The following is a 27,169-nucleotide window of genomic DNA, read 5'->3' as shown; positions in this document are numbered from 1 at the left end:
TATAACCGTAGAGTGGTAAAGAATTTCTAAAAATCAGATAAAAAACAGAATTCCAAAGAAGAAAGTGTTTGCATAATTGACAGCATTATAATTGAAAATTCTTTGAACCAAAAGCAAAGTGAAAAACAAGTTTCAGACTGGGAACATATTTGTAACATATATGAGGGGGCTTCAAAAAAAAAAGTTTGTGGAAAAATTTCATTATCTTTGAATACAATTTTTCCACAAAAATTTTGAGCCTCCTTGTATTAACTATAGAGGATTCATAAGATACAAAACCAAATTAGAAGTACAGACAAAGGTTATAAACAAGTAATTAGAAAAAAAAAATTGTTTTTCAGTAAACAAGATGATAAATTTTGCTAATAATTGGGGAAATGAACATTAACAATAAGATATTTTACACCCATCAGATTGATAAAAATTAAAGAGATGATACCAAGTGTTGGCAAGAATGTGAAACAGAGGGAGCTGTCATATCTTGCTTGAGTGTCAATTTGTCCATTTTGAAAAATCTTTAGTAAAGTAGAACATGGGCATATCTTTTGATCCATCAGGACCCTCCTACAGAAACCTTTGGACATGTGCACAAGGTGATAAGTTTGACAATTTCATAGCGGTATTTATGTGTAGAATAGCAGACAAAATAAAAGTAATTCAAGCATTTATGAAGAGGAGACTGGATAAACATAGACATTTTAATACAATTTGAAATGCGTTAGAGCAGTGTAAAGAGACAAACTGGAGCGACATAAGCTGATAGGCATGAATCCCTTTAACTTGGTACTGAGTTAAAACCAAGTTGTGGTAGAATAAATAGCTATGCTACCAGGATATTTTTTAATATAAAATATATATGTACAATGTATATAAATGTGAAATGAAAGAAATGCATGGAAATGGCAAGAGATTGCGATTAAGCTGTACTTATAATGTCTAATCTCTTGAGGGAGGTGGTAAGTACAAAATACTTGTTACATTAAATTATGTTTATTTTAAATGTCTATTTGATAGAAAAACAAAGATAGAAACCTCTGAGCATTTGAATATTGAAGATTATGAAGGGATTATTGGTAAAGTTCCTGAGGTCAGGAGCGGGATAAGTTCCAAAGCACAAATAAAGGTCTTTGAAGAGACCTTGAGGGAGTCATTATGATTTGGGGGGATTTATCAAAGAATTGATTGATGATTAGAAAGATAGTTCTTTTTTCCTGGAGGTTTTTATTTTTTTTGCTTTATGAACAGGTTGAAAAGACTGTGTTGTATGTTTATGAATTTACATGAGAAAATGTATGTTGTTTTACACTTCTAGAGTAGGCAACAAGGTGATTTTAAAGTGACGTTATTTCGAATGTTTTATTGTGTTTGTTGTTGTTGTTGTGATGTGCCGTGGAGTCGGTTCCGATTCATAGCGAGCCTACACAGGGTTTCCGAGGCTGTAAATCTTTATGGGAGCGGACCGCCTCATCTTTCTCCTGCGAAACCGCTGGTAGTTTCGAACTGCTGACCTTGCGGCTTGCAGCCCGATTCGTAACCACTACGCTACCAGACCCACTAAAAAAAAAGATTTTCATTTTTTTGTTTTTTCATTCTAAAAACACTTAGAAACTTTGTAAACTTCAAATGTTTAATTTTGTAACTTACTGTTTTTGGATTGTATGATCATTTTTGTGATTCAGCTATGCTCTGCTTCTATGCATTGAGTTATGACTTCTTTTCCCCCTGTAGCTGTTTCCTTCTGAGTATGAAAGATGACAGCATTGAAGGGATTTATGATACCTTAAAGCAGTGTGCACTCATTTCCAAGTCTGCTGGGGGAATTGGTGTTGCTGTGAGTTGTATTCGAGCCACTGGCAGCTACATTGCTGGGGTAAGCTTCTGTTGTATGACTTGTTTAAAAGTATGACTTTTTTTTTTTTTTTCCTTAAATGTTTTATTGTGAATTATGTGATAGTTTACATGGGAGAACATTAGTTTACATTCATTCTATCTCGTATATCGTCTCATTGCCATGGTTACATATGACTTTTTTTTTTTAATGTTTTGTTGTGAATTATATGATAGTTTACATGAGAGAACTTTAGTTTTACATTCATTCCATCGTATATCATCTCATTGCCATGGTTCCAATCCCCTCCCTGCATCATCTTCTGACCAAGGGGATATCCTAGAAACCCGTCCTCTACACTTTCCCCTCCTTCCCCCCCGCCAAGTCTTCGGCCCACAGTCCCTCTCGCTCTCTGGATCCAAAGTCCCCAGTCGCTTCATCCCTCCATGTCAGACATCCCTGCTTCTCTGGGTAGGATCCTGCTCTCGGCTCTTCTCCGCTGGTGATCCCAGAGACCGCTCCTAGACTGGAGAGATAATCACTCCCTTCCTTGCTACCCAACGTCTACCTTTGCACTTCCAACCCTCATAATCAGTCCTGATAACCATTATTCACTACAGTATCGCGAGTAACCCATCTGTGTTTCATTTCATCAGCTCCACCTAGAAAGATTGGATAGTACTCACTGGTGATTCTACCTTCCTCCATGCCCCCTAGCTCTAGGTTCCCTTTTGAAAGCTTGTAAGCCAGTTACTTCTTGCCTTTGTAGTCCTTCCCTCCCCATTTGGGTATCCAATGTCCAAGTTGCCCATCTCTGTCTACTCTGTGTGTAGAGGGGGTGGGAATGTTTCTTGCTGTAAGGATTTGTTGCCTCTTTTGAGTCACTGCATTCGTAGGTATAGGTCAAGTTCGTCAGATTGAATCAGCTTGATCTTCTTTTTTTCCCCACCCTCCCTTCTTTCTTCTGCTGGTTGAGCTCTGATGATCCGGTTATCCGGTCCTGGTCACGTGGGTACCACCTGCAAGTGTGGGTATTAGTGTGCACATGCCCTCTCTTCCCATCAGCTGGCAGCTCCATTCTCCACTTGAGTCCTCCGTGGCCACGTCACTGACTCTGGGCCCAGGAGTCCTCAGGTCTCCTCACACTGCTTGCCAACCAGGTCCCCAACCGGGTTCACAGCAGCCCACTGAATATTGTAAGGCTTAGCTTGCCGCTTCATTGCTGCTTTTACCCCACTTCCCCCTATCGGTGATGCATGTGGTCACCATTCAGAGCATATATTTCCACTGAGTCTCGGTCTTGGAAGGGGGCGCATATGACTTTTTAAAAAGTGTAGGCTAGGGGGATTCTGTGAATCCCTGGAAGCACTGCAGGTTTGCCATTAGGCTTCTAACCACAAGACTGGCCGTTCAAACCCATCAGCACCTACTCTGTCGGAGAAAGATGATTTACAGTCTCAGAAACCCGATATAGGGTCCTTATGAGTCAGAATCAGCTCAGTGGCAGTTAGTTTGGTTTTGGTCTTGGTTTTAGGAGAAGTCAAGTTCATAAAGCAACCAGGGATAACTTTGAGAAGGTACCTATTGGGGTTTGTGAGACCTGAGTCTTTGTTAATTATTAGCTGTCTATGTGATTTACGGAGTCCTGGTGTGGTGCTGTGGGTTAATGCGCCAGACTGCAAAGCTGTTTGAACTGCAAGGTTGGCGGTTCAAGTTCACCAGCTGCTCCTCAGAAACCCTATACAGTGTCGCTATTGGTCAGAACCAACTCAACGGCACTTCACAAAAACAATGTGATTTATGGAGTCCTGGTGTGGCGCTGTGGGCTAATTCGTCAGACTGCAAAAGTCGTTTGAACTGCAAGGTTGGTGGGTCAAACTCACCAGCTGCTCCTTGGAAACCTGTGCAGGGTTGCTATGGGTTGGAATCGACTCGATGGCACTTAATGACATGTGATTTACAGTGAGTCGTTTTGTTCTGGCTTAATTTTCATTTATTACTATTAGAAGCTTAATATAGATGATTTCTAGGATCAGTTTTAGTGCCAATTCTGGGATTTTTATTTATAAATAATAGCAGTTATATAGTGAAACTTCTAGTGTTGTGCTGAAGGGTCAGCACTGGACTGTGAACCACAAGGTTGGTATTTCAAACGTACCAGTTGCTTCTTGGAAATCCTATTCAGGATCACTATGATTCGGAACTGACTCGACACTTAACAGCAACATAATTTGTTGAGTACTTTCTATGTATTAAGTCTTTGGGGAAAGTAGTGTTTTACATGAATTGTTCATTTAATTCTTTTTTTTTAATTTAAGGTTTTTATTGTGGATTGAGTGAAAGTTTACAGGGCACATCATCATTTTTACATTCAACCATTCATATATCTTATTTCATTACATTGATTACAATCCCCTCCATATACCATCAGTTAAAAGTATTTCTCTCTATCCACTTTAGCTTCTTTTAAAAAACACACGAACAAAAAAACCCACTCAGGCATATATAATAAATTACATCTCCAAAGGGCACATTCTGCAAGTCTGCTCCTGGCCACCAGTTCTTAGTCCTTCTCTTCTTAGTTGATGATGGTTCATTTAATTCTTATTGCAACCTTATGTGATAGATACCATTGTAGACACAAGTTAGGAACAGTAACCTTACAATAACCTTGTGAGTTAAGATATTGTTTTCATTTGACAGGTGAGGAATCTGAGCCTTAGAAAGTTAAATTACTTCCAGAGATTGTTACTTAATACATGGTCAAGAGCCAGGATTCAAGTGCTAAACATTGGCACATTATGATTTAAACTGTAGCCCTTTGCTAGTTGACTATTCAACAGGGATCAAGATAATAATTTTTGACTAAGATCTGCTTTAAATCTCCACTATTTACTGCTAGGAGTCCTGGTGTGGTGCTATAGGATAAGTTTTGGACTGCAAGATTGATTTGAACCACAAGATCTGTGGTTCAGACTCACCATCCGCTCCTTGGAACCCTACACAGGGTTGCTATGAACTGAAACTGAATTTACGGTGCTTAACAGCAACAATGAGTGAAGAAAGTATATAACCTTGTAGGGTAAAGTTAGGGTACATTTAGAGAGTCTAGAAAGGAACTATTCAATTGTAGTATTTTTAAAGTCCTGTGTATATCACTGTACTTTCACATGATAGTATAGGGAGCCATTGTTGCTAGAATGTTTGAAGACTTATCTTGGAGTTAGATTCTTTAAAGAATTTGATGAGGTTTCTTAAAGTCTTGGGGGCATTGATGGTTCAGTGGCAGAATTCCTACCAGGTTGATCCCAGCCAGTGCATCTCCTGGTGGCCACCACCCATCTGCCAATAAAGGCTTGCATGTGGCTACGATGCTGAGCAGGTGTCAGACTAAGATGAACTAGGAAGGAAGGCCTGGTGATTACTTCCAAAAATCAGCTAATGAGAACCCTGTGGCTCACAGTGTGGTGCAGGACTTTGTAGTGTTTCCATCTGTTTATGGGGTCACTGTGAGTCTGGAGTGACTTAACAGTAGTTAACGTGTTTTAGTCTTCAGCCTATTATTTTGTTCTTACAGAAACTGAGTATTGAGCAGCTCCATTTATGTATTGTTCTAGGTCATCTATAGGAAATGATTCTTATTGTAAGTTGCCTTGAATTCTTTTTGGGAAAAAGACATTGTAGTAGTGTTTTTACTTTTACTCTACCCAAAGTGTCTATTTATATAATGATCTTTTAAAAATGTAGAGTTTAAATTTTTTCCCCCTGATTTGGGACTTTCTTCACTTGTAATTTTTATATCTCACTATAAATTAGAAATGCCAGGAAATTGTGTACATGATTCAACAACATTTTGTTAATTCTATGTTGGTCACTATACTTTCAAAACGGGTAGAGAGGAAAAGCAGGTGAAATTATAGATTGCTAGCTAGAAATTAGGTACCCATGACAAAAGATTGGGAGAACGTAATTTCTTCATGTTAGAGCCATTTTATTCTCATTTCTTTGCAGAAGCTTTTATTCTTGATCTCTCTTTCAGACAAATGGCAATTCCAATGGCCTTGTACCGATGCTGAGAGTTTACAACAACACAGCTCGATATGTGGATCAAGGTGGGAACAAGGTATGCTCTGTTACTTGAAAGTACTGGAAATTAGTACTAATCATATGCTTTTTTTTAATTTTTAAAATCAGTTTTTGAGGTCTCACTTATCCAACTCATAGTGACTCTATAAGATTCGAATTGCCAACCTTTTAGTTAGTAGTCCAGTGCTTATCCTACATTGCCACACCAGGATCACAGTTTGGTTAATGTTGACAAATGTGTACATTTATGTAATCACTACCCCAGTTGAGATACAGAACATTTCCATTACCCCAAAAAGTTTTCCTCTTGCGCATGTGTATTCAGCTTTACTCCCAACCAAGCATGCTGTACCCCTTGTGCAGGTAGCTGCTGATCTGTTCAGCTTTTTAACATGATATTTTATAAAGGATTTCTAGTTATAACTGATTTTACTACCTAACCTTCAATAGAGGTTATAATGTGTATTCTGTGTTTTTCTTTAAAACCCAAACAACAAAAAAACCCCTCAATTTTACATAGAAAAGTAAGGCTGAAAGAAATTTGGTGGTCTAGCCAATGTTAACAGTTAATGTGTCAAAATGCAAAGTCGTTTGAACTGGAAGGTCGGCAGTTCAAGTTTACCAGCTGCTCCTTGGAAACCCTATACAGGGTTGCTATGGGTTGGCATCTACTTGACGGCACTTAACAACAACAACAACCCAATGTTAACAGGAGACTAGTTTACATCATCTGTTTATGAATTTCCTTATGGTGGACTTTAGAAATAGATGAGGCTATCGATAGGATACAGATCACCATTTTGCCTATTAATAACGAGCACAACTTACATTGTCAAAGTGAACACGTTTTCCTTGGCCTTTATATGCTTCTCAGAGTGTAAAGTGAAGAGTAGTATATCACTTTGGACAAGTTAGTTGATCCTTTCAATTCTGCATTTTGTCAGTTACTTTTTCTTGCTCCTAGAATTGTCAGAAAAATGTTACTATTAAAAATTTTTAATAGTATTTTAATTTATACTGTTATTTAAGTCATAAATTATAGTAAAGATTAAAGGAGGTATTGTTAAAAAGTGGTTTTGTGAAAATAGGAAGTTTTCCTTGTTTCATTTCGATTTTGAAAATGTGACTTTATGTACCATTAGCGACCTGGGGCATTTGCTATTTACCTGGAGCCTTGGCATTTAGACATCTTTGAGTTCCTTGATTTAAAGAAGAACACGGGAAAGGAAGAGCAGCGTGCCAGGGACTTATTCTTTGCCCTTTGGATTCCAGATCTCTTCATGAAACGAGTGGAGTCTAATCAGGTAAGAGTTACATACCTGTTAATAGTGACATGAATGAGCTTCCTCGTCACTCATTTTAAATCATAGGTTTAAACCACCTATTTGTGATGAGCATTCTGATGAGTAAGTTAAGAGATACCATTCTTCCCTCTTAACATTTTTTTATCTAAAGCAGATTCTAATTCATTCACCTAAAGGTTTTAAAGGTCATATGTCAACAGAACTAGATGTTTTGGTATTGAGCCTAAGATTATTTTCACAGCGAATCCCAAAAGAGCCTATAAAAGCATCCATTTCTTACAGTGTTTTAAATGGCTGTGGTTGGTTATTTGAAATTTCTTATAGTTGTTATTGCTCTTCCCTTTGTAGGACTGGTCCTTGATGTGTCCAAATGAGTGTCCTGGTTTGGATGAGGTTTGGGGAGAGGAATTTGAGAAACTGTATGAAAGGTATGGGAAACAAATCTAAGAATGTTTTAACTATATGTTTCTCTTACTTGAGTGATTCAAATTTCAAAAGTACACAAGTCACAACTCTGTCTCCAGAAGTGTCCAGAAACTTTAGGAGAGAGTGTGGTTAATAATTAAATTTTGTTCAGGTTTGTTCCCTGACCCTTGACCAAAATTTTGGTTCCTTTCTTCTTTCTTAAAACTTTGAGACATGCAAATAGATGTTTAGATTTTACATTGATTTTTATAAAAATTAAGGGTATAACTAACAAGGTTATTGTTTTATTCTGTTGTATAATACATTTGAGAAAATAAGTTATGCTTTATATTGCATATAGCAACTGTGAGAGTAGGACACACATTTCAACAGTTCAATAACTATTAGCACGAGATTAGGAGATTTGACTACATTCTTATTATGAAAGGTGGGATTGATTGATTATGATTGGGGTATACTTAAAGGGGTTTAAAACTGCCTGATTTTCCTAAATGACTTTTAGCCAGAGTGAAATAATATCATAGTCCTTTTATCCCCCTTAGCAGAAACTTACTAAAAATTTAAAGAGTTTTAATCATTGTTTATTTTAGTGTCTTTTCTTCGTCTGCAATAAAAATTTTTAGTGTATGAATATTAAAACAATGTTAGCTTTGCCTTTCAGTTATGAGAAACAGGGTCGTGTCCGCAAAGTTGTTAAAGCTCAGCAGCTTTGGTATGCCATCATTGAGTCTCAGACAGAGACAGGTACCCCGTACATGCTCTACAAAGATTCCTGTAATCGGAAGAGCAACCAGCAGAACCTGGGAACGATCAAATGCAGCAACCTGTGCACAGAAATAGTAGAGTATACCAGCAAAGATGAGGTGGGTAGAAAAACTTCTGCCTTAGAGTACCGAGAGACCTTAAGCAGTTATTGTTTGCACATCCCTTACTAATTTCACTTGAGATGGGTGAAGGAGTTGTCATAGTTTGTTTTAAACTGGAGAGCACTTATATTGCCATTGAGAAGTTACAAAGAGGCATGATTTATGCTCTTAAGTAAATCTTTTAGTGTATGTTGTTAAGTGCTGTCAAGTCAGTCATAATTCATAATGACCCTAATAGGGTTTCTGAGGAACGGCTGGTGAGTTTGAACCACCAACCTGGCAGTTCAAACTGACTTTGCGGTCGAGTGCTTATCCTACAGCACCACACCAGGACTCCTTTAATGTATAAGCTATGTAAAGAGACTGTTAGGATTTTCTTACACATGTATCTTTATAGTAATGCAATATACAGTTATGGTTTAAGATAAATGTGTTATGGAGCTCTCTCAGATGAAAGGATATCAGTCAGCACAGACACAGTCATGAAAAGTGAGACAAAATTCTAATCTCAAATTTCTAAGGAGATTTCATAGAAATGGCAAGGCTAGAAATGGAGCATGGATTTTGTTTAAAAGAAAATGTTTAGTTCAAAGGTTTCTACTCCATTTGGGAAGAAAGGCCTATATGGCAGATGAGAGATGGTGGTGGTGGTTGTGTGCCACTGAGTTGGTTCTGACTCCTAGCAACCCTACATACGGTTTCCGAGGCTGTAAATCTTTACGGGAGCAGAAAGCCTCGTCTTTCTCCCAATGAGCAACTGGTAGATTCGAACTATTGACCTGTGTTTAGCAGCTTAGCTTGTAATCCACTCCGTTACCAGGGTTCCTTAGATGAGAGATAGGGATAAGTTTTGTGTTGGGTGCCAAGTAAGTCTATCCTGATGGAGCAGATACCATGAACTTTGTTATATGGAGAAGTAAGTGGCTATGAGTGGGGAAGGGAGATAGTAGATAGAAGCTGACCGTTCTATGTCTTAGAGGTAGGTACACTTACAGGTTTCTGAAAGGAGAAAATAGTATCAGAATATTAGGATGAGAAAGGTAGTTCTTGCTTCTGTTTAAAGAGTGTCTTGGTGTGAGAAGAGACTGGAGATAGGGAGGTTAACCTAAGGAGATTGTTGGATGGCAGGCTGCTTAGATATTGGATCAAAACTGCAAATGAAGAGGGAATTGATCCCAAATTCTAGAATTAAAAAAAGTTATGAAGTGCTGTTGAATGAGTTTAGGTTCAGAGTGACCCCATGTGATAGCAGGATGCCCCCACAGGGTTTTCTAGGCTGTACTCTACAGGAGCAGACTGTCAGGTCTTTATAGAGCTGTGGGGTGGTTTGAGCTGCCAAGTGTTTGGTGAGCAGCTGAATGCCCCTTTAAAAAAAAGAGAAAACTCAGGATATAAGTAGGATGTGAGTTAAATATAACATTCAAGTTACACTTTAACTCTACAAATATTATTGAGCACCAGCTATGTATAAGACACTGTATTAAGTACCCTGGGAATACAAAATGAATATAGCTCAGTCTATGCTCTTTGAAAAATTTATACTTTATAGGAGGAAGTTGACATACTAAATAGCTATTACAATAGATTATTTAATGACTCTCAGAGAACAAAGTTAGATCATGTCATGCCTCTGGATAAAATTCCTTATGACTTTCTAGTCATCTGGAGATTAGTTATTTTTTTGAGATAATTTATATGTCATAAAATTTACCCTTTAAAAGTGTGTCATTTGGTGTGTTTTAGTATATCCAAAAGGCTGTGTAACTTATCACCATTACCTAACTCTAGAACATTTCCATTACTCTAGCAAAAATCCATACACCTATTAGCAATCACTCTTCATTTGCTTATTATCCCAGTCACTGCTCTATGAATTTACCTATTCTGGACACTTCTTATAAATGGAATCACACACATACAGAATGACCTTTTGTGGTTGACTTTCACTTAGCTTAACGTTTTCAGGGTTTATCTGTGTTAGCATGTATCACTACTTTATTCCTTTCCATTCAGAGTCCTTCCAGTAACTAACAAGGTCATACACAACTGATTACTCCCATTTAACCTATTAATTTTCCATTTTGCTCCCTCTGCTCCAACCCTACTAGCTTCCTTGATGTTTCTTGAAAATGCCAATGATGCTCTTGCCTCAGGATTTTGCATTTGCTGTGTACTCTACTTTGATGAATGGCATCACATTCATCATAAGAATGGACATTTCATGACCTATCTTGAAGTACAGTGCTGTTTATGATAGGATAACATCCATACGCCTACTAGCAAGAAACAGTTAATACCGCTATTACTCAAATTTTAGTATCAACCACTGAAGCCAGTAATGATGAAATTGAATTCTACTAACCTCTTCAGACTGAAATTGATCAAACATTTAATCAATATGCTTTGATAATTATTGGTGATTGGAATATGGAGGTTAAAACAAAAGGGAGGGATTGATAGTTGGAAAATATGGCTGTGGTGATAGAAATGATACAGGAGACAACATGATAGAATTTTGCAAGACCACTGACTTATTCATTGAAAATATCTTTTTTTAACAACTTAAAAGGACGTCACCAAATGGAATACACTGGGCTCAAATTGATTACATCTGTGGAAAACCATGATAGGAAAGCTCAATCTTACCAGCCAGAACAAGGCCAGGGGCATACTGGAACAGACCATTAATTGCTGCTCATGCAAGTTTAGGCTGAAGTTGAAGAAAATTAAAACAAGTCCATGAGAGCCAAAATATGACCTTGATTATATCCCACCTGAATTTAGAGACCATCTCAAAAACAGATATGATGCATTAGACCCTAAAGACCCAGAGTTGTGGGATAACATCAAGAGCATCATACAGGAAAAAAACCAAAAGATCAAGAAAAAGACAGGAAAGAAAGAACAAAACAGGATGTCAGAAGAGACTCTGAAACTTGTTCCTGAACATAGATCAGCTAAAGCAAGGGCCGTTAGAGAAGACAAAGTATGAAAAATGTGCAAAGACTTTGAAGCTGAAAGCTGAAGAAAAAATTCAAGCCTAAACTTGTAATATTGAAGGATTCTAAGGAGCTCTGGTAGCGTAGTGGTTACAAATCAGGCTGTGAACCGCAAGGTCAGCAGTTTGAAACTACCAGCTGCTCCGTGGGACAAAGATGAGGCTTTCTGCTCCTGTAAAGATTTACAGCCTCGGAAACTCTGTTCAGGGTCGATATGGCACTTAACATGGACATTAAGAAAGGTATGCGACAGGGTTGTATTCTTTCACCATACTTATTCAACCTGTATGCTGAGCAAATAATCTGAGAAGCTGGGTTATATGAAGGCGTGGCATCAGGATTGAAGGAAGATTCATTAACAACCTGTGATATGCATATGGTAAAACCTTGCTTGCTGAAATTGAAGAGGACTTAAAATACTTACTGATGAAGATCAAAGAGCATAGCTTTTGGTATAGATTACATCTCAATGTAAAGAAAACAAAAATCCTCACCACTGGACCAATAAACAACATTTCTTATTAATAGAGAAAATATTGAAGTGGTCAAGGACTTCATTCTTCTTGGATTAACCATCAATACTCATGGAAGCAGGAGTCAAGAAATCAAACGACATATTGCATTAGGCAAATATGCACAAGACCTTTTTAAAGTGTTGAAGAGCAAAGATGTCAGCTTGAAGACTAAGGTGCGCCTGACCCAAGCCATGGTATTTTCAGTGACCTCATATGTATGCGAAAGCTGGACAGTGAATAAGGAAGACTGTAGAAGAATCGATGCTTTTTGAGTACGGTTTGGAGGAGAATATTGAAAGTGCCATGGGCTGCCAAAAGAACCAACAGATCCGTGTTGGAAGAAGTGCAACCTTGGATGCCAGGTTGGTCAAACTTCGTCTCTCATACTTTGGACATATTGTCAGGAGGGACCAGTTACTGGAGAAGGATATCATGTTTGGTAAAGTGGAGGGTCAGAGAAAAAGAGGAAGACCCCCCCAGTGAGATAGATTGGCCAAGTAGCAGCAGCATCAATGGGCTCAAGCGTGGCAACAATAGTGAGGTTGGCCCAGGACCGGGCAGTGTTTTGTTCAGTTGTGCATAGGGCCGCTATGAGTTGGTACCAACTCGATGGCCCCTAGCAACAACAGTTGGCATCCTCTGGGATTCTGTGGCAGCAGCAATGGGCTCAAGTATATAACAAATGTTGTTGGGGATGGCACAGGAAAGGGCAGTGTTTCGGGGTTTTTTGTACATAGGTTTGCTATGTGTCGGAACTTTCTCATTGGCACCTAACAACACAGGCACAGACAGTATCATTGTTAGTATCAGATGGATCTTGGCTGAAAGCAGAAAATACCAGTAAGAAGTTTACTTGTGCTTTATTGATTATGTAAAGGTGTTCAACTGTGTAGATCATGACAAACTATGGATAACATTGCGAAGAATGGGTATTCTGTAACACTTAGTTGTGTTCTTGAGGAACCTGTACATTGATCAAGAAGCAGTTAGAACAGAACAAGGGGCTACTGAATAGTTTAAAACTAGGAAAGGTGTGAGCAAGGGTTGTATCCTCTCACTATACGTATTTAATTTGTTGGAATTCTGATGTGGCACTGTAGGATAAGCACCTGGCTGCAAGGTTGGTTTGAACTGCAAGCTCAGTGGTTCATACTCACCAGCTGCTCCTTGGAAACCCATTCAGGGTCGCTGTGGGTCAGAACTCACTCGATGGCACTTAACAACAACAACATGCTGAGCCAAATGATCTGAGAAACTGGATTATATGAAGAACGTGGCATTGAGATTGGAGGAAGACTCATTAATAATCTGTGGTATGCAGATAATACAACCTTCCTTGCTGAAAGTGAAGAGGACTTGAAATACTTCCTGATGAGGATCAAACTTTATAGCCTTCAGTATGGATTTCACTTCAATGTAAAGAAAACAAAAATCCTAACAACTGGATCAGTAAATAAAATGATAAATGAAGAAAAGATTGAAGTTGTCAATGATTTCATTTTGCTTGGATCCACAATCAACACTCAAAGAAGCAACACTCAAGAAATTAAGCGATATGTATTGCATTAGGCAAATCTACTTTACAAGACCTCTGAAGTGTTGAAGAGCAAAACTCAGTTTGAGGACTAAGGTACTCCTGACCCAAACCATGATAATTTCAATTGCCTCAGCATGTCAAAGTTGGATGATAAATAAATAAAACCATAGAAGAGTAGATGCATTTGAATTTTGATGTTGGAGAAGACTATTAAAAAGTCCTGTGGTCTGCCAGAAGAACAAACAAATCTGTGTTGAAAGAAGTACAGCCAGAATGCTCCTTAGAAGCCTGGATGGTAAGATACTGGATTTTGTCTCTCATGCTTCTGGACATATTATCAGGAGAAGGACATCATGCTTGGTAAAGTGGAGGGTCAGTGAAAAGAAGGAAGAACACTGCCTTGATGAAATGGATTGACGCAGTGGCAGTCTACATTGAGTAGACTCAAATGTGACAGTTGAGGATGACAGATCAGACAGTGTTTCATTCTGTTATGCATAAAGTCACTCTGAGTCATAACCTACTTGACAGCACCTAACAACAACTACCTTGAATGTTTAAATGTTCCTCCCCCAGAAAGCCACATGGTTTGCTTCATAAGCTTCTTAGTTCTTTGTTAATATGTCACATTCTCACTGAGTCTTTTCTTGACATCTCTATTTAAAAATGGTACTCCCTCCATTCTTACCCCCAAAATTGTCTTCTATTCTTATGTTGATTTCCTCCTTAGCATTTATTGGATTGATGTGAACCACCAAAAACTAAACTAATTGCTATATAGTGGGCTTTGATTCATTCATAGTGATCCCATAAGACAGATTAGAACTGCCCCATAGGGTTTCCAAGGCTTTAAATCTTTGAGAGCAGACTTTCTCCTGTAGTGGCTGGTAAGTTAGAACCACCAAGTGCTTAACTACTGTACCACATTGCTCCTTACAGAACACAACCAAAATCAAACCCGTTGTTGCCCAGTCGAGTCTGACTCAAGGCAACCATGTAATAGAACAGAGTCAAACTGCATGCAGTAGAGGATTTCCAAGTATGTAAATCTTTATGGAAGCAGACTGCCACATCTTTCTAGTGCAGAGTGGCTTATGGATTTGAATTATTGACCTTTTGGTTAGCAGTGCTTCTTTTGTACTATCCAAAATGGTTTGAAAATAGCTCTTTGGTGACATGTGTAGAATGCAGTAGATATGAAGAGCATCAGGGTATCCAGTTAGGAACTTTTAGTAGTTCTGGTGAGAGGAGAAAGTTTGGATTGGGATAGTCATAATCAAAATGGTTGTTGTTGTTGTTGTTATGTGCCATCGAGTCGGTTCCGACCCATAGCGACCCTGTATAGGGTTTCCGAGGGTGTAAATCTTTACGGGAGTAGAAAGCCTCATCTTTCTCCCGCGGTGCAGCTGGTAGTTTCGAACCGCTGACCTTAAGGTTCGCAGCCCAATTCATAACCACTACGCTAATCAAAATGGTAGTGAAGGTATATTCATTCAGCATATTAAGTACTTAATCTATGCCATATGTGTTAGGTGTTAAAATTGCAAGGTTAAATAAGATTTCTACCTGAAGAAGCTTACCACTTATTGTTGAGATTGTTAATACTACAGTTGGGAGAATCACCTGGAGAAATTTTTTCAAAATTCACAAACTTGGATTCTTTGTTGCTAAGGGTGGTTCTAATTCACCAGCCTCTCCTTGGATACCCTATACAGGGTTGCTGTGAGTTGGAACTGACAGAATGGCACTTAACAAAAACAAGAAGAGCTTGTCAGAATCTCAACAAGGATGAGGTAGACATTATGTATTTTGGAAGAGCTTTTTGCAATGAGTTCTTATCTGATGTCTATTGAATACTCAGACTATGACTAGTGCAACTGATAAACTTTTAAATTTTATTTTAAGTAAGTATATACATGTGGTTTTCTTAGTGCCATTGAGTTGGTTCCAATTCATAGTGACCCTGTCTAGGTTTTTCCAGGAGTGGCTGGTGGGTTTGAACTGCTGCCCTTGCTGTTTAAACTGACCTGTGGTCCAGTGCATTACCCTGCAGCACCACAGCAGGATGTTAATGGCTATCATATTAGACAATGCACATCTAGTAAATGAGACAAAATAAGCAATAGCACAATGTGATTTATGTCTGTTAATAGCGCTGTGTGTGTACCATATTGTTTCACTACTCCCATGTGAGTAGATACTAAGAAGTAGAATTAGTTGGGTTTAGAAATGGACTGATGAATGATGAAGATTACCATTTAAATTTTAATGTCAGGGAGTTTTAGAGGTCTTCACTGAAGCAAACAGGCCAAAGATAAAAATTGTGTAATTCTTGACTCTTTATTTGCTTTCCAGGTTGCAGTTTGTAACTTGGCTTCCCTGGCCCTGAATATGTATGTCACAGCAGAACATACTTATGACTTTAAGAAGTTGGCTGAAGTCACCAAAGTTATTGTCCGTAACTTGAATAAAATTATTGATATAAATTACTACCCTGTCCCAGAGGTATGAATAGATTTCTTGTTGTTTGTTAGTCATTGAAATCCAAGGTGGAAGGAGTTAATAAGGTCTAAAAGTCATTTAAATGGTTATTGGAATGGTATTTGAAGACAGATAAAGACATAGTATGTGTCATAAGGTATAGATTGGTGTTTTTATTTTCAGTAATGTTTTATCTTTTTCTTCTCTGAATTTCTTGGCATAAAGGCATACTTATCAAATAAACGTCATCGTCCCATTGGAATTGGGGTACAAGGTCTGGCAGATGCTTTTATCCTGATGAGGTATCCTTTTGAGAGCCCAGAAGCCCAGTTACTGAACAAGCAAATTTTTGAAACCATTTATTATGGAGCATTGGAAGCCAGTTGTGAACTGGCTAAAGAGCATGGCCCATATGAAACTTACGAGGGTTCTCCAGTCAGCAAAGGAGTAAGTATACGGATAAGATCCTTTTTTGTCAATGGGTACGTACAGGGAAAGACTGGTGACTTTTCTAAAAATATGTCTAGTTCTAATCCCTGGAACCTGTGAATATTACCTTAATTGGAAAAGTTTCTTTGTAGATGTAGTTAAATTAAAGGTTAAAATGAGATTATTTAGGATTAATCTCATAGTTTCTATGGGTCAGGAGTCTAGGCATAGCTTAGCTGGGTCCTCTTCTCAGGGTGTCACAAGACTGCAATCAAGGTGTCAGCTGGGACTCAGGGTTGTTTTCTAAGATCACCAGTTCATTTCCTTGCAGCTGAAGAATTCTTCGTATCTTGCTTTTTCAAGATTAGTTATAGGAGTCTCTCCATAAGGCTTGATTGCCTCTTTTAACAGCATTCATCTGGTTAAGTCAGGTCTCCCGTGTTTAATTAACTCTTGTTTGGTAGGGTGGAGGGTCAGAGAAAAAGAGGAAGACCCCCAGCGAGATGGATTGGCAAAGTGGCAGCATCAGTGGGCTCAGGTGTGGCAACAATTGTGAAGTTTACCCAGGACCAGGTAGTGTTTCGTTTTGTTGTGCATAGGGTTGCTATGAGTCGGTACCGACTCTATGGCACTTAACAACAACAAAGAAGGCTAAGCAGAGACCTGAGGAAGGAATGAAACCTTTTTTCTAGTCTTAGCATGTTTCTGATCAGTCTTACTACATGGAAATCTGTCTGGAAAACTTTCTCGACTTTGTAATCCTAATACATTTCTGTAGCATTTATTTGGATGCCAGTTAGTCATTTGTTTTTTGCCATAGATTTAAGTTGCGATAGTGTGACTTACATTTGGGTGGTTTATATTCTTTAGATACTTCAATATGATATGTGGAATGTGACTCCTACAGACCTATGGGACTGGAAACTCCTCAAAGAGAAGGTTGTAAAGTAAGTAAAGAGTTTGGAATCCAGGAAGGGTGGGTTCTTATCCTCGCTCTTTAGAAGTTAGGTATGTCGTTAACTTCTGAATCTTCTTTTTCTTCCTAGTGTGGTACTGCAGGTTAACATGTTGGACTGCAAAGTTGGTTTGAACCACAAGGTTGGTTCAAGCTCACCAGCCACTCCTTGGAAACACTGTACAGGGTCAATATGGGTCGTAACCAATTCTATGGCACTTACCAACATTCAATGGAACAGACCTATCTCACAGGACTGTTTTTGTAAAGTAATGTGTGTGTGGTGGTGTACTATGGAGTCAGTTCTGATTCATAGTGACCCTGCATAGGGTTTCTGAGGCTGTAAATCTTGATGGGAGCAGAAAGCCTCATCTTTCTCCCGTGGAATGGCTAGTATTTTTGAGCTACTGACCTTGAGGTTAGCAGCCCAACTCGTAACCACTATGTTACCAGAGCTCCTTAATGTATGTGTAATAACATGCAAATTCCTTGGCACGGTAAGAATATTTAATACATGGTAGGTGTGTTACCAATAGTTGATCCTGATTTGTCCTTAGGTAATGCTTTTCCTCATCAAAACATTCATATTTCCAAGCATGTTTTGAAATATTTTTCTCATATTTATTGCTTAACCACGCTGGACACATAAATGACCTTTGTCTGAGTTGATTTCCACAAGAATAAGTTAGGGCTTTTGGGAGAGCTTTTGAGGTTGGTATGTTAAATTGGTTGATAGAATTTAAAAATTGGGTCTTTGTAGGTTTTTCAAGCTAATAAATATGAGATTTGAAGGCAAGCAGAATGTTTTGCTGAGTGAACAGTTTTCTTTCATGACATTCTGCAATGTGTTTAGTGTTTTGAGAAGAAAACAGTAGGAGCTCTTTTTTTTCCCTCACTGCCGTCATGTCTAAGTTAGAGTCTCCTAAAGTGCCCGAACAGCTGCGGAAGCTTCATTGGAGGGTTGAGCTTTGAAACAACAGATGAGAGCCTGAGGAGCCATTTTGAGCAATGGGGGACGCTCACGGACTGTGTGGTGATGAGAGATCCAAACACCAAGCGCTCCAGAGGCTTTGGGTTTGTCAGTTACTCTACTGTGGAGGGAGGAGGTGGATGCAGCCATGAATGCAAGGCCACGCAAGGTGGATGGAAGAGTGGTGGAACCAAAGAGGGCCGTTTCACGAAAAGACTCTCAAAGACCTGGTGCTCACTTAACTGTGAAAAAGATTTTTGTTGGTGGCATTAAAGAAGACACTGAAGAGCATCACCTAAGAGATAATTTTGAGCAGTATGGGAAGATTGAAGTGATTGAAATCATGACAGACCAAGGCAGTGGCAAGAAGAGGGGCTTTGCTTTTGTAACCTTTGATGACCATGACTCTGTAGATAAGATTGTTATCCAGAAGTACCATACTGTGAATGGCCACAATTGTGAAGTAAGGAAAGCCCTGTCAAAACAAGAGATGGCCAGTGCCTCCTACAGTCAAAGAGGTCGAAGTGGTTCTGGAAACTTCGGTGGTGGCCGTTGAGGTGGTTTTGGTGGGAATGACAACTTTGGTCATGGAGGAAACTTCAGTGGACGAGGTGGCTTTGGTGGCAGCCGAGGTGGTGGTGGAGATGGAGGCAGTGGGGATGGTTAGAATGGATTTGGTAATGATGGAAGCAATTTTGGAGGTGGTGGAAGCTATAATGATTTTGGCAATTACAATAATCAGTCTTTAAATTTTGGACCCATGAAGAGAGGAAATTTTGGAGGCAGAAGCTCTGGCCCTTATGGTGGTAGAGGTCAATATTTTGCCAAACCACGAAACCAAGGTGGCTTTGGCAGTTCCAGCAGCAGCAGTAGCTATGGGATTGGCAGAAGGTTTTAATGATTGCCAGGAAACAAAGCTTAGCAGGAGAGGAGAGCCAGAGAAGTGACAGGGAAGCTACAGGTTACAGCAGATTTGTAAACTCAGCCAAGCACAGTGGTGGCAGGGCCTAGCTGCTACAAAGAAGACATGCTTTAGACAATATTCAAGTGTATGGGCAAAAGAAACCCCAAAAAACCAAAAACAAACTCTAGGACTGTATCTGTGACTAATTGTATAACAGGTTATTTTAGTTTCTGTTCTGTGAAAAGTGTAAAGCATTCCAACAAAGGATTTTAACGTAGTTTTTTTTTTTCTGCACCCATGCTGTTGATTGGCTAAATGTATTTAATGTGCTGTGTGTAAAGTTAGTCTACTCTGAAGCCATCTTGATAAACTACCCCACAGTGTGAAGTTTAGAATTCCTTCAGGGTGATGCCAGATTGCATTCAATTTACTTATATAACCTTAGAGGAGGACTTCTTGGGGGCAGAGAAGCCATTTGCAGAAACTGGTGTAGTTGAACTGACAGTTGCTATGTTAAGAACCTGGAATTCACCATTAAATGGTCACCCAAGCAGTTAAATAATTGGTTATAAAAATGGTTGTTGGCACATCCTATGCAATATATCTAATTTGAATTAATGGTACCAGATAAAATTAATAGATGGGATTAAAATTTATGTGTCATCCATGATCATGTGTATTCGGTAAAAAAGATTTAGTATCTTGAATGGGATGACAACTGTATGGATTTGAGACTGGCAGAATTTTGGACTTACCCTACCCACTACCCCTAAACCATGTTGAATGCTTCTCAAAACTCAAATTCATTACTCTGCCAGAGAGTAGACACCAGCTGATGGCTAATGCCACCCCATAAGTCTATACAGATTAGAAGTGTTTGGGAGACCTTTCTAAAATATAACGGATACCAAATTTTATTCTTAACATTCAAGAAGCTTACATTAAAGGAAAACTGCAGTTTTGCTGGGTTCTGGATGGGTGGATCTTTATAGAGGTTTATAAATCAAACATAGCTTTGGGGAGCAAAATTACAGAAAAGGGAATGGAAACTAACTTTATCCATATAAAGCTGATTTTAACTGCAGTTTTCCTTTAAACAAGAGCACATTTTAAAGTATTTTACGTATAGAAAATGATGTCTAAATCTATAAATGGTTAATCTCCAATAATTGTTATTTGTACATAGGTTCTTCTGAGCCTTCCCTTAGGTACTCTTTTAATTTCAGCGCCATTGTACCTTAGTATAGAGATTGTTGATAAATAGTGTATATTTAAAAAAAAGCTTTGCTACTCAAATAATGCACATAGAAAGTTGAGAAAAACATGTCAAGAGGAAAACAAAAATGATCCCAGTAACACATTTCAAAAACTATTTACGTATTGTTAGTCTTGTTATCTGTCATCCTACAGACTTTTCTGAGTGTGTGTTTGTATTTGAATGCAAATTCAATTCTTACAATGAGTCTGAACTTCATTTTTGTTATATTTTTTTCATGCCTTTTCTGCCAACCATTTTTCCCACAAAACAAGCAAGTCCCATAAAATAAACAACAATAAAAAAAACGACATGTTTCTTTTTCAGAATTTGCTGATAGTTTGTATTTTCTAAACCATTTTCAGTATATTTGCTGACATATACACATACACAGCAGTTTTGTTATATAAATATGATCAATTAGCCTTATGAGAATTCTTATTTAGTGATATGTTTTAGCAATCTTTCTCATAGAACATGTAGATCTACCTGTGTTTTTAAGGATTACTGACAGTTCCATAATTTGTATATATCACATATGTGTGATTTTTCAAAACAGGTTTCTGTTTTGAATTCCTAAATTTTCAAAACATCCTTTTCTACTTTGACTCATATGTAATATTTATAAAGTAGACAGATGCTGCTCTTGTACAGGTGAGGAAGTAAAGACAACGGTGATTTTACTTGATGCCTCACTACTAAAAAGTGAGAGTTTGAGAACTCAGTTGTATAGATTTGATCAATAAGTGAAGCTGTATACCAACAGTTAATGAGTCCATTGGTAAATTGTTAAGGGCCATCGAGTCGGTTCCGACCCAGAGCGACCCTGTATAGGGTTTCCAAGGAGTGACTAGTGAACTTGAACTGCTCACCTTGTAGTTCAAATGGCTTTGGAGTCTGGCGCATTAACCCTTAGCACCACACAGTTCTTTTGTCTTGAGAACTGTAAGACTAAGATAAGACAGGTACTTATAGAATACGTAAAGATAAGTTGTTAGACATAATGGTACTCTTGTATTTGGAGTTGCCTGCTTGGTCAGGAAGTTATAGAGGATTATATCTTAGAATGAACTGGGGCAGTTTAAAGATTTGCTCAGTATGTCAGATAGTATGTGTTTACTTAAGCACTCTCCTTGGCAGTGAATAAATTAAAAGATGTCAACTTTCTGAATATTTTTCACTTAAGAGGTAATAGAAATTCGGATATATTCGAGTCTATTTTTTGCCCTATTACCAGGATAATGGAGAATTTTTATGATAGGAGTCTGATTCTGATCATTTTCTCATCATGCTTTCTGAAGGGATCTAGCACAGTGATCACATAGGCGTTTAGAAAAAAATAAGGGTTGAATGCGTGGGCAACTCTTCAAAAGAGATTTGAATGCTTCCCTGGACAAGATAGTAAATCAAGTGCTTTGATACCTGGGTGCTGTAGTTGAATTAGCATAGATCATAGTTGGAGTCCTGGTGTGGCGCTGTGGGTTAATGCATCAGACTGCAAAGACGTTTGAACTGTAAGGTTGGCAGTTCAAGCTCACCAGCTGCTCCTCTGAAACCCTATACAGGGTTGCTATGGGTTGGAATTGACTCAGTGACACTTAACAACATAGTAGGATAAGGGTTTTCAGCATAAACACTGCTGTTTTGTCTTAATTCAGCATTTAAGGAGTCACCTATGCCATCCAGAATGTGGAATTACCTCCATGTGAGTCAAATACATGGATGATGTTACTCACAGCAGCTGCATTTACTCCAATTATTTAAAGTCTCTGCCTTCCTGGCAGATTGTAGCTTTATGATCAGCACTAATAATCTCCTATTCTTTTAGGTATGGTGTAAGAAACAGTTTACTAATTGCCCCAATGCCTACTGCTTCAACTGCTCAAATACTGGGAAATAATGAGTCCATTGAACCTTATACCAGCAACATCTATACTCGCAGAGTCTTATCAGGAGAATTTCAGGTGAGATCATAACCAGATTTACAGAGAAATCTTTCAGAAATATGATGTTGGGAGCAAAAGCTCATTAGATTTAGTATCCCTTCCCCACCCCCCCCCCATCCCCTTTTTGCTTTAGTTAAGAGGCAAAGCTTTGATAAAGTGGGTAATTTCATATCTAAAAGTCAGTTATCATTCCAGTGTATCGTAGGCATTTAGTAAATACTTATTGAAGGAGTTAATGGTTGGGAGTTGAGTATGAAAGAAGCTTGTTATTAGAGTTGACATGTTGGTTGACCATTCTGTAATCATCATGATGTATATTACAGTTATAGGTGTTTTCATAGGTGATTAAAAAGTATAAGACTCTGGTTACCAATCAGAATTTCTAGTAGATGGGACAAGTTTTTGTTTTTTCAATGTTAAAGTTCCCCAGTGGTTTTAGGATTGAGAATTACCAATTTAATAACATTTCTTGTTTGAATTTCCAGATGTCCTGAAACAATTTTTGTGTGGTTTGGAGAGGATACATTTACGTTTTTTTCCTTAAATATTTATTGTATCCTTACATAAAAAACCCCAAACAAGTCCTTATAGATTTGCATACCTTGTTAGGTATTGTCAAGTTAGCTCTGATTCATAGTGACCTGATGTACAACAGAACAAAACATTGTCCGATCCTGAGCCATCCTCACAATGAGTCCATTGCTGCAGCCACTGTGCCAATCCACCTCATGATGGGTTTTTGTCTTTTTTACTGACTCTGTACTTACCAAGCATTATATTCTTCTCCAAGGACTTGTTAAGTGCAGTTGAGCCAGTCCCGACTCATTGTGGCCCTGTTTATAGTTTCCAAGGAGCAGCTGGTGGGTTTGAACTGCCAACATTGTAGTTCACAGTCCAGTGCTTATCCTACAGTGCCTTACCAGTGTCCCTCCTAATAACATGTGTGAGGTGAAATCTTGCTATCCTCACTTCTAAGGAGCAATTTAGCTGTACTTCTTCAAGTATAAATTTGTTTGTTCTGTTAGTCTATGGTGTATTTACTATACTTTTCCAACATTTACCCAGCTTGTTGTTGTTAAGTACTGTCGAGTCGATTCCGACCCATAGTGACCTTGCAGTTCAAATGGCTTTGCAGAGGGCACATTAACCCACAGCAGCACACCAGCATGTTAATTCTTTTCACTTACAAATGACATTTATTATATTTCTGAATGGTGGTGGTGGTGTGCCTTGGAGTTGGTTCTGACTCATAGCGACCCTGTATTGGGTTTCTGAGGCTGTAAATCTTTACGGGACCAGAAAGCCTCATCTTCCTCAGAACCGCTGGTAGTTTTGAACTAGCTGACCTTGAGGTTAGCAGCCCGACTTGTAACCACTATGTTACCAAAGCTCCTTATATATCTAAATAACAGATGTCAAAATCGTAAAGGACTCTGTTATGTGGTAAGATGGGACTTTTATAAAATTAGTATTTACCAAATAATGTAATGTTAGGTAAATTTATCCTGGTGTGGTGCCGTGGGATAAAGCACTGGACAACAAGGTCAGTTTGAAAGACAAGGTTGGCAGTTCAAACTCACCAGCTGCTCCCTGGGAAACCCTATGCAGGGTTGCTATAGGTCGGAACCAACTCAACAGCAACAATTCTCCAGTGATCTCATTTATCTTAAGCTTGTGTAGGCCCTGTCGTTGTTACCAATTCCTTATTATGTCTGCTTTTCCATTCAGATTGTGAATCCCCACTTACTGAAAGATCTTACTGAGCGGGGTTTGTGGAATGAAGAGATGAAAAACCAGATTATTGCTTGCAATGGCTCTATCCAGGTACAGAATGAAAATGAAATGAGATCGTCAGAGAGCTGAGTTGGACATGGTGGTGCATCCTCACTTCTCTCAGGCAGCAGAGAAAGAATGGCTGTTCAGTGTAATAGTACAGCTCTAACATTGTGCTAGGATAGTGCACATCTTCTCATAGCCTTTACCTTCTTGTTTGTTTGTATACTGATGTAAAGCAGTGGTTCCTAACTTCTGCATATTGTAATCATTTGGTGAGTTTAAACAATCTTGGAACTTCAGGTGGCGCTTCATAGCAATTAAACAAGAATGTCTGGATGGGTGCTAAGCATCAGTACTTTTTCGATTCCTGAAATGACTCCAAAGTGAATTAAAGTTTGAGGACTAGTGATATGAAGTCTGAAATTAGAGTTAAACCTAATTAAAAAGTAAGATGGAGATGGAAGACTTAATAGTCTAAAAGACAGTCTCAAAAACATTTAATAATAAGTTATTTGCAATTGAAAATTATGAAGCAATTATTTGTAGATAGAGACCTCTGGCAATACAGATACAAACATTTAGTAAAATTTTGTATTTGATGACAGGAACTGTAGCATTAGCCAACCTGTGTGTTTTAATGCAATTTCACCCTAAACCTAAGAACACCTCATTTCTATTGATTCCTAGTGGAGTTTGTAGAGTCCTTACCTAGCTAAAGGATTTTATCTCATTATTTCCTTTGATCATGTCCCTGTCAGTTATAACCCTGGTAATTTGTATTCTCTGCAAAACTCTAGGGTTATTGATTTGCTGCATAGTTCAGACTTTCCCTTCCTTTTTTGAGTGCATTTAAGTAGTGTATGTTTAGGCCAGAAATCTATGACATATGGATACTTAAGTCACCAGAATGACATTTGGTTGATTAGATAGAGATTTGTTGGACTTTCTAAGTATCATATCATATATAAATCTGGCAGAAAGTGGAATCAAGGCTGAAACCTTGGATCATTATTCTGTCAATTTAGTGCTTTTTTCAAGAGGAGTAGAATAAACATTTTATTTTTCTCCTGTAGAGCATACCTGAAATTCCTGATGATCTGAAGCAACTCTATAAGACAGTGTGGGAAATCTCTCAGAAAATTATACTCACGATGGCAGCTGAGAGGGGGGCTTTCATCGATCAAAGCCAGTCTCTGAACATTCATATTGCTGAGCCTAACTATGGGAAACTCACTAGTATGCACTTCTACGGCTGGAAGCAGGTTGGTAGAGGAAATCTGGTGGTGGTGGTGGTTGTATGCCGATGAATCAGTTTTGACTCATAATGACCCTTACAGAGTTTCTGAGACTAAATCTTTATGGGAGCAGAACGTCTCATCTTTCTCCCTTGGAGTAGCTGGTGGATTCAAATTGCTTACCTTTTGTGGTTAGTAGTCCAACTTAACCCACAGGGCTCCATGGAGAAAATCTAGCTACCTATTAAATATTGTCACCTGGAAGTCCTTATTTATTTCACTTTAAATCCAGTATGTTAAAACCAACCCATGATTTTGTACTAGAACCAGCTTGAGCTCAGGCCTTTCTTGTTTCTATTTAAGATGAAATCCTTCCTAGGTTTGAGACATTGGAGTTCCCTATGACCCACCCTTTCCTTTACGCTCTATGGAGTCACTCTTCAGTTTGTGTTGGGTTTCCTTTGCACTGTCGCTTGAATCTTTTCCTCCCTATTCTATTGTCAGTATTCTGAACTTTCCAACCTATCTTGTTTAAGAGGTAGTCATAGGTAGTCATGTTGTTACACAGACACACAGTCGAGCCTTCTGAATAGTTACAAATTGAGGCAGATGTTTTGTGTCTTGGGCAACTTAGAAATCATGTGTGTAAAAACAAAAAATCAGATACTGGAGGGAAAAAATATTTGATATTTCCAAATACATAAGCTATTGTAGGAGTAAAAGAATAGACTACAGCTGTGTGTTTTCCATACTGAGCACTTTGAAAAGACGTTTTGTTGTTAAATACCGAGGAGTCAGTTCCGACTCATAGTGACCCTGCACAGGGTTTCTGAGGCCGTAAATCTTTACGGGAGCAGAAAGCCTCATCTTTTTCACATGGAATGGCTGGTAGTTTTGAACTGCCGACCTTGAGGTAAGCAACCTGATTCGTAACCACTACACTACCAGAGCTCCTTGAAAGGACGTCTCAGTGGAGATAAAATTTCAGGTCTGAGCTAGTTTACGGGAACGTAGTTTTTGTTGTTGCTGTTCTCCCTTATGGGAGTGCACTGTTCCTGGAGGTACTGCGATACCAGGTTGATGCGTGGAGCAAGCTCCTATTCCATCTCCCAATTACAAGAATCTATGTAATATATTGTCCTCAGATTGAAGATGTATCAAATATTAAACTGATAGAAAGATACTACACTTGATCTTAGCCAAAAGGCCAAAAAGCGATGGGAAATGTGTATTAAACAATGGTCTTGAATATCTAGCATTCTTATAGATGATTTCTTCTGATTGTTGTTTTTACTTCCCTTATAGGGTTTGAAAACTGGAATGTATTATTTAAGAACAAGACCAGCTGCTAATCCTATCCAGTTCACTCTGAATAAGGAGAAGCTGAAAGATAAGGAAAAGCCATCAAAAGAGGAAGAAGAAAAGGAGAGGAACACAGCAGCCATGGTGTGCTCTCTGGAAAATAGAGATGAGTGTCTGATGTGCGGGTCCTGAGAAAAAGGACTCAGAAGAGACCAGCACTTCGTTGATAGCCACACTACCTCTGGATCTTAGATAGGTGTAGTGAGATTGCTTGAGGTGGTAAAGCTTGGCTGGACCTTACTATAGAAAAAATGGATCAGTTGATTTAAAGTATTTTTTAAAGTAATGATGTAAA

The 27,169-nt window shown here is 38.5% G+C and overlaps 1 protein-coding gene and 1 pseudogene across 1 annotated transcript in view; both read left to right on the top strand.

The window, feature by feature from the left end:
- Positions 1-27,169, top strand: part of RRM1 (ribonucleotide reductase M1) — a 42,025-nt gene extending 14,856 nt beyond the window's left edge. Inside the window, exons 8-19 of the mRNA XM_006870248.1 lie at positions 1,729-1,870; positions 5,868-5,951; positions 7,057-7,218; positions 7,567-7,646; positions 8,306-8,507; positions 15,917-16,066; positions 16,268-16,489; positions 17,342-17,418; positions 22,384-22,519; positions 24,230-24,325; positions 25,351-25,539; positions 26,818-27,169. Of these exons, the coding sequence (XP_006870310.1) occupies positions 1,729-1,870; positions 5,868-5,951; positions 7,057-7,218; positions 7,567-7,646; positions 8,306-8,507; positions 15,917-16,066; positions 16,268-16,489; positions 17,342-17,418; positions 22,384-22,519; positions 24,230-24,325; positions 25,351-25,539; positions 26,818-27,006 (1,729 nt within the window). The 3' untranslated portion in view covers positions 27,007-27,169. The remainder of the gene's footprint in view (positions 1-1,728; positions 1,871-5,867; positions 5,952-7,056; positions 7,219-7,566; positions 7,647-8,305; positions 8,508-15,916; positions 16,067-16,267; positions 16,490-17,341; positions 17,419-22,383; positions 22,520-24,229; positions 24,326-25,350; positions 25,540-26,817) is intronic.
- On the top strand, positions 18,330-19,294 carry LOC102831395 (annotated as a pseudogene).

The sequence above is a fragment of the Chrysochloris asiatica genome, unplaced genomic scaffold, assembly GCF_000296735.1.
Source record: "Chrysochloris asiatica unplaced genomic scaffold, ChrAsi1.0 scaffold00140, whole genome shotgun sequence".
Lineage (NCBI taxonomy): Eukaryota > Metazoa > Chordata > Mammalia > Afrosoricida > Chrysochloridae > Chrysochloris > Chrysochloris asiatica.
The sequence above is the reverse complement of the archived record's forward strand: the minus strand, read 5'-3'. Positions and strand labels throughout refer to the sequence as shown.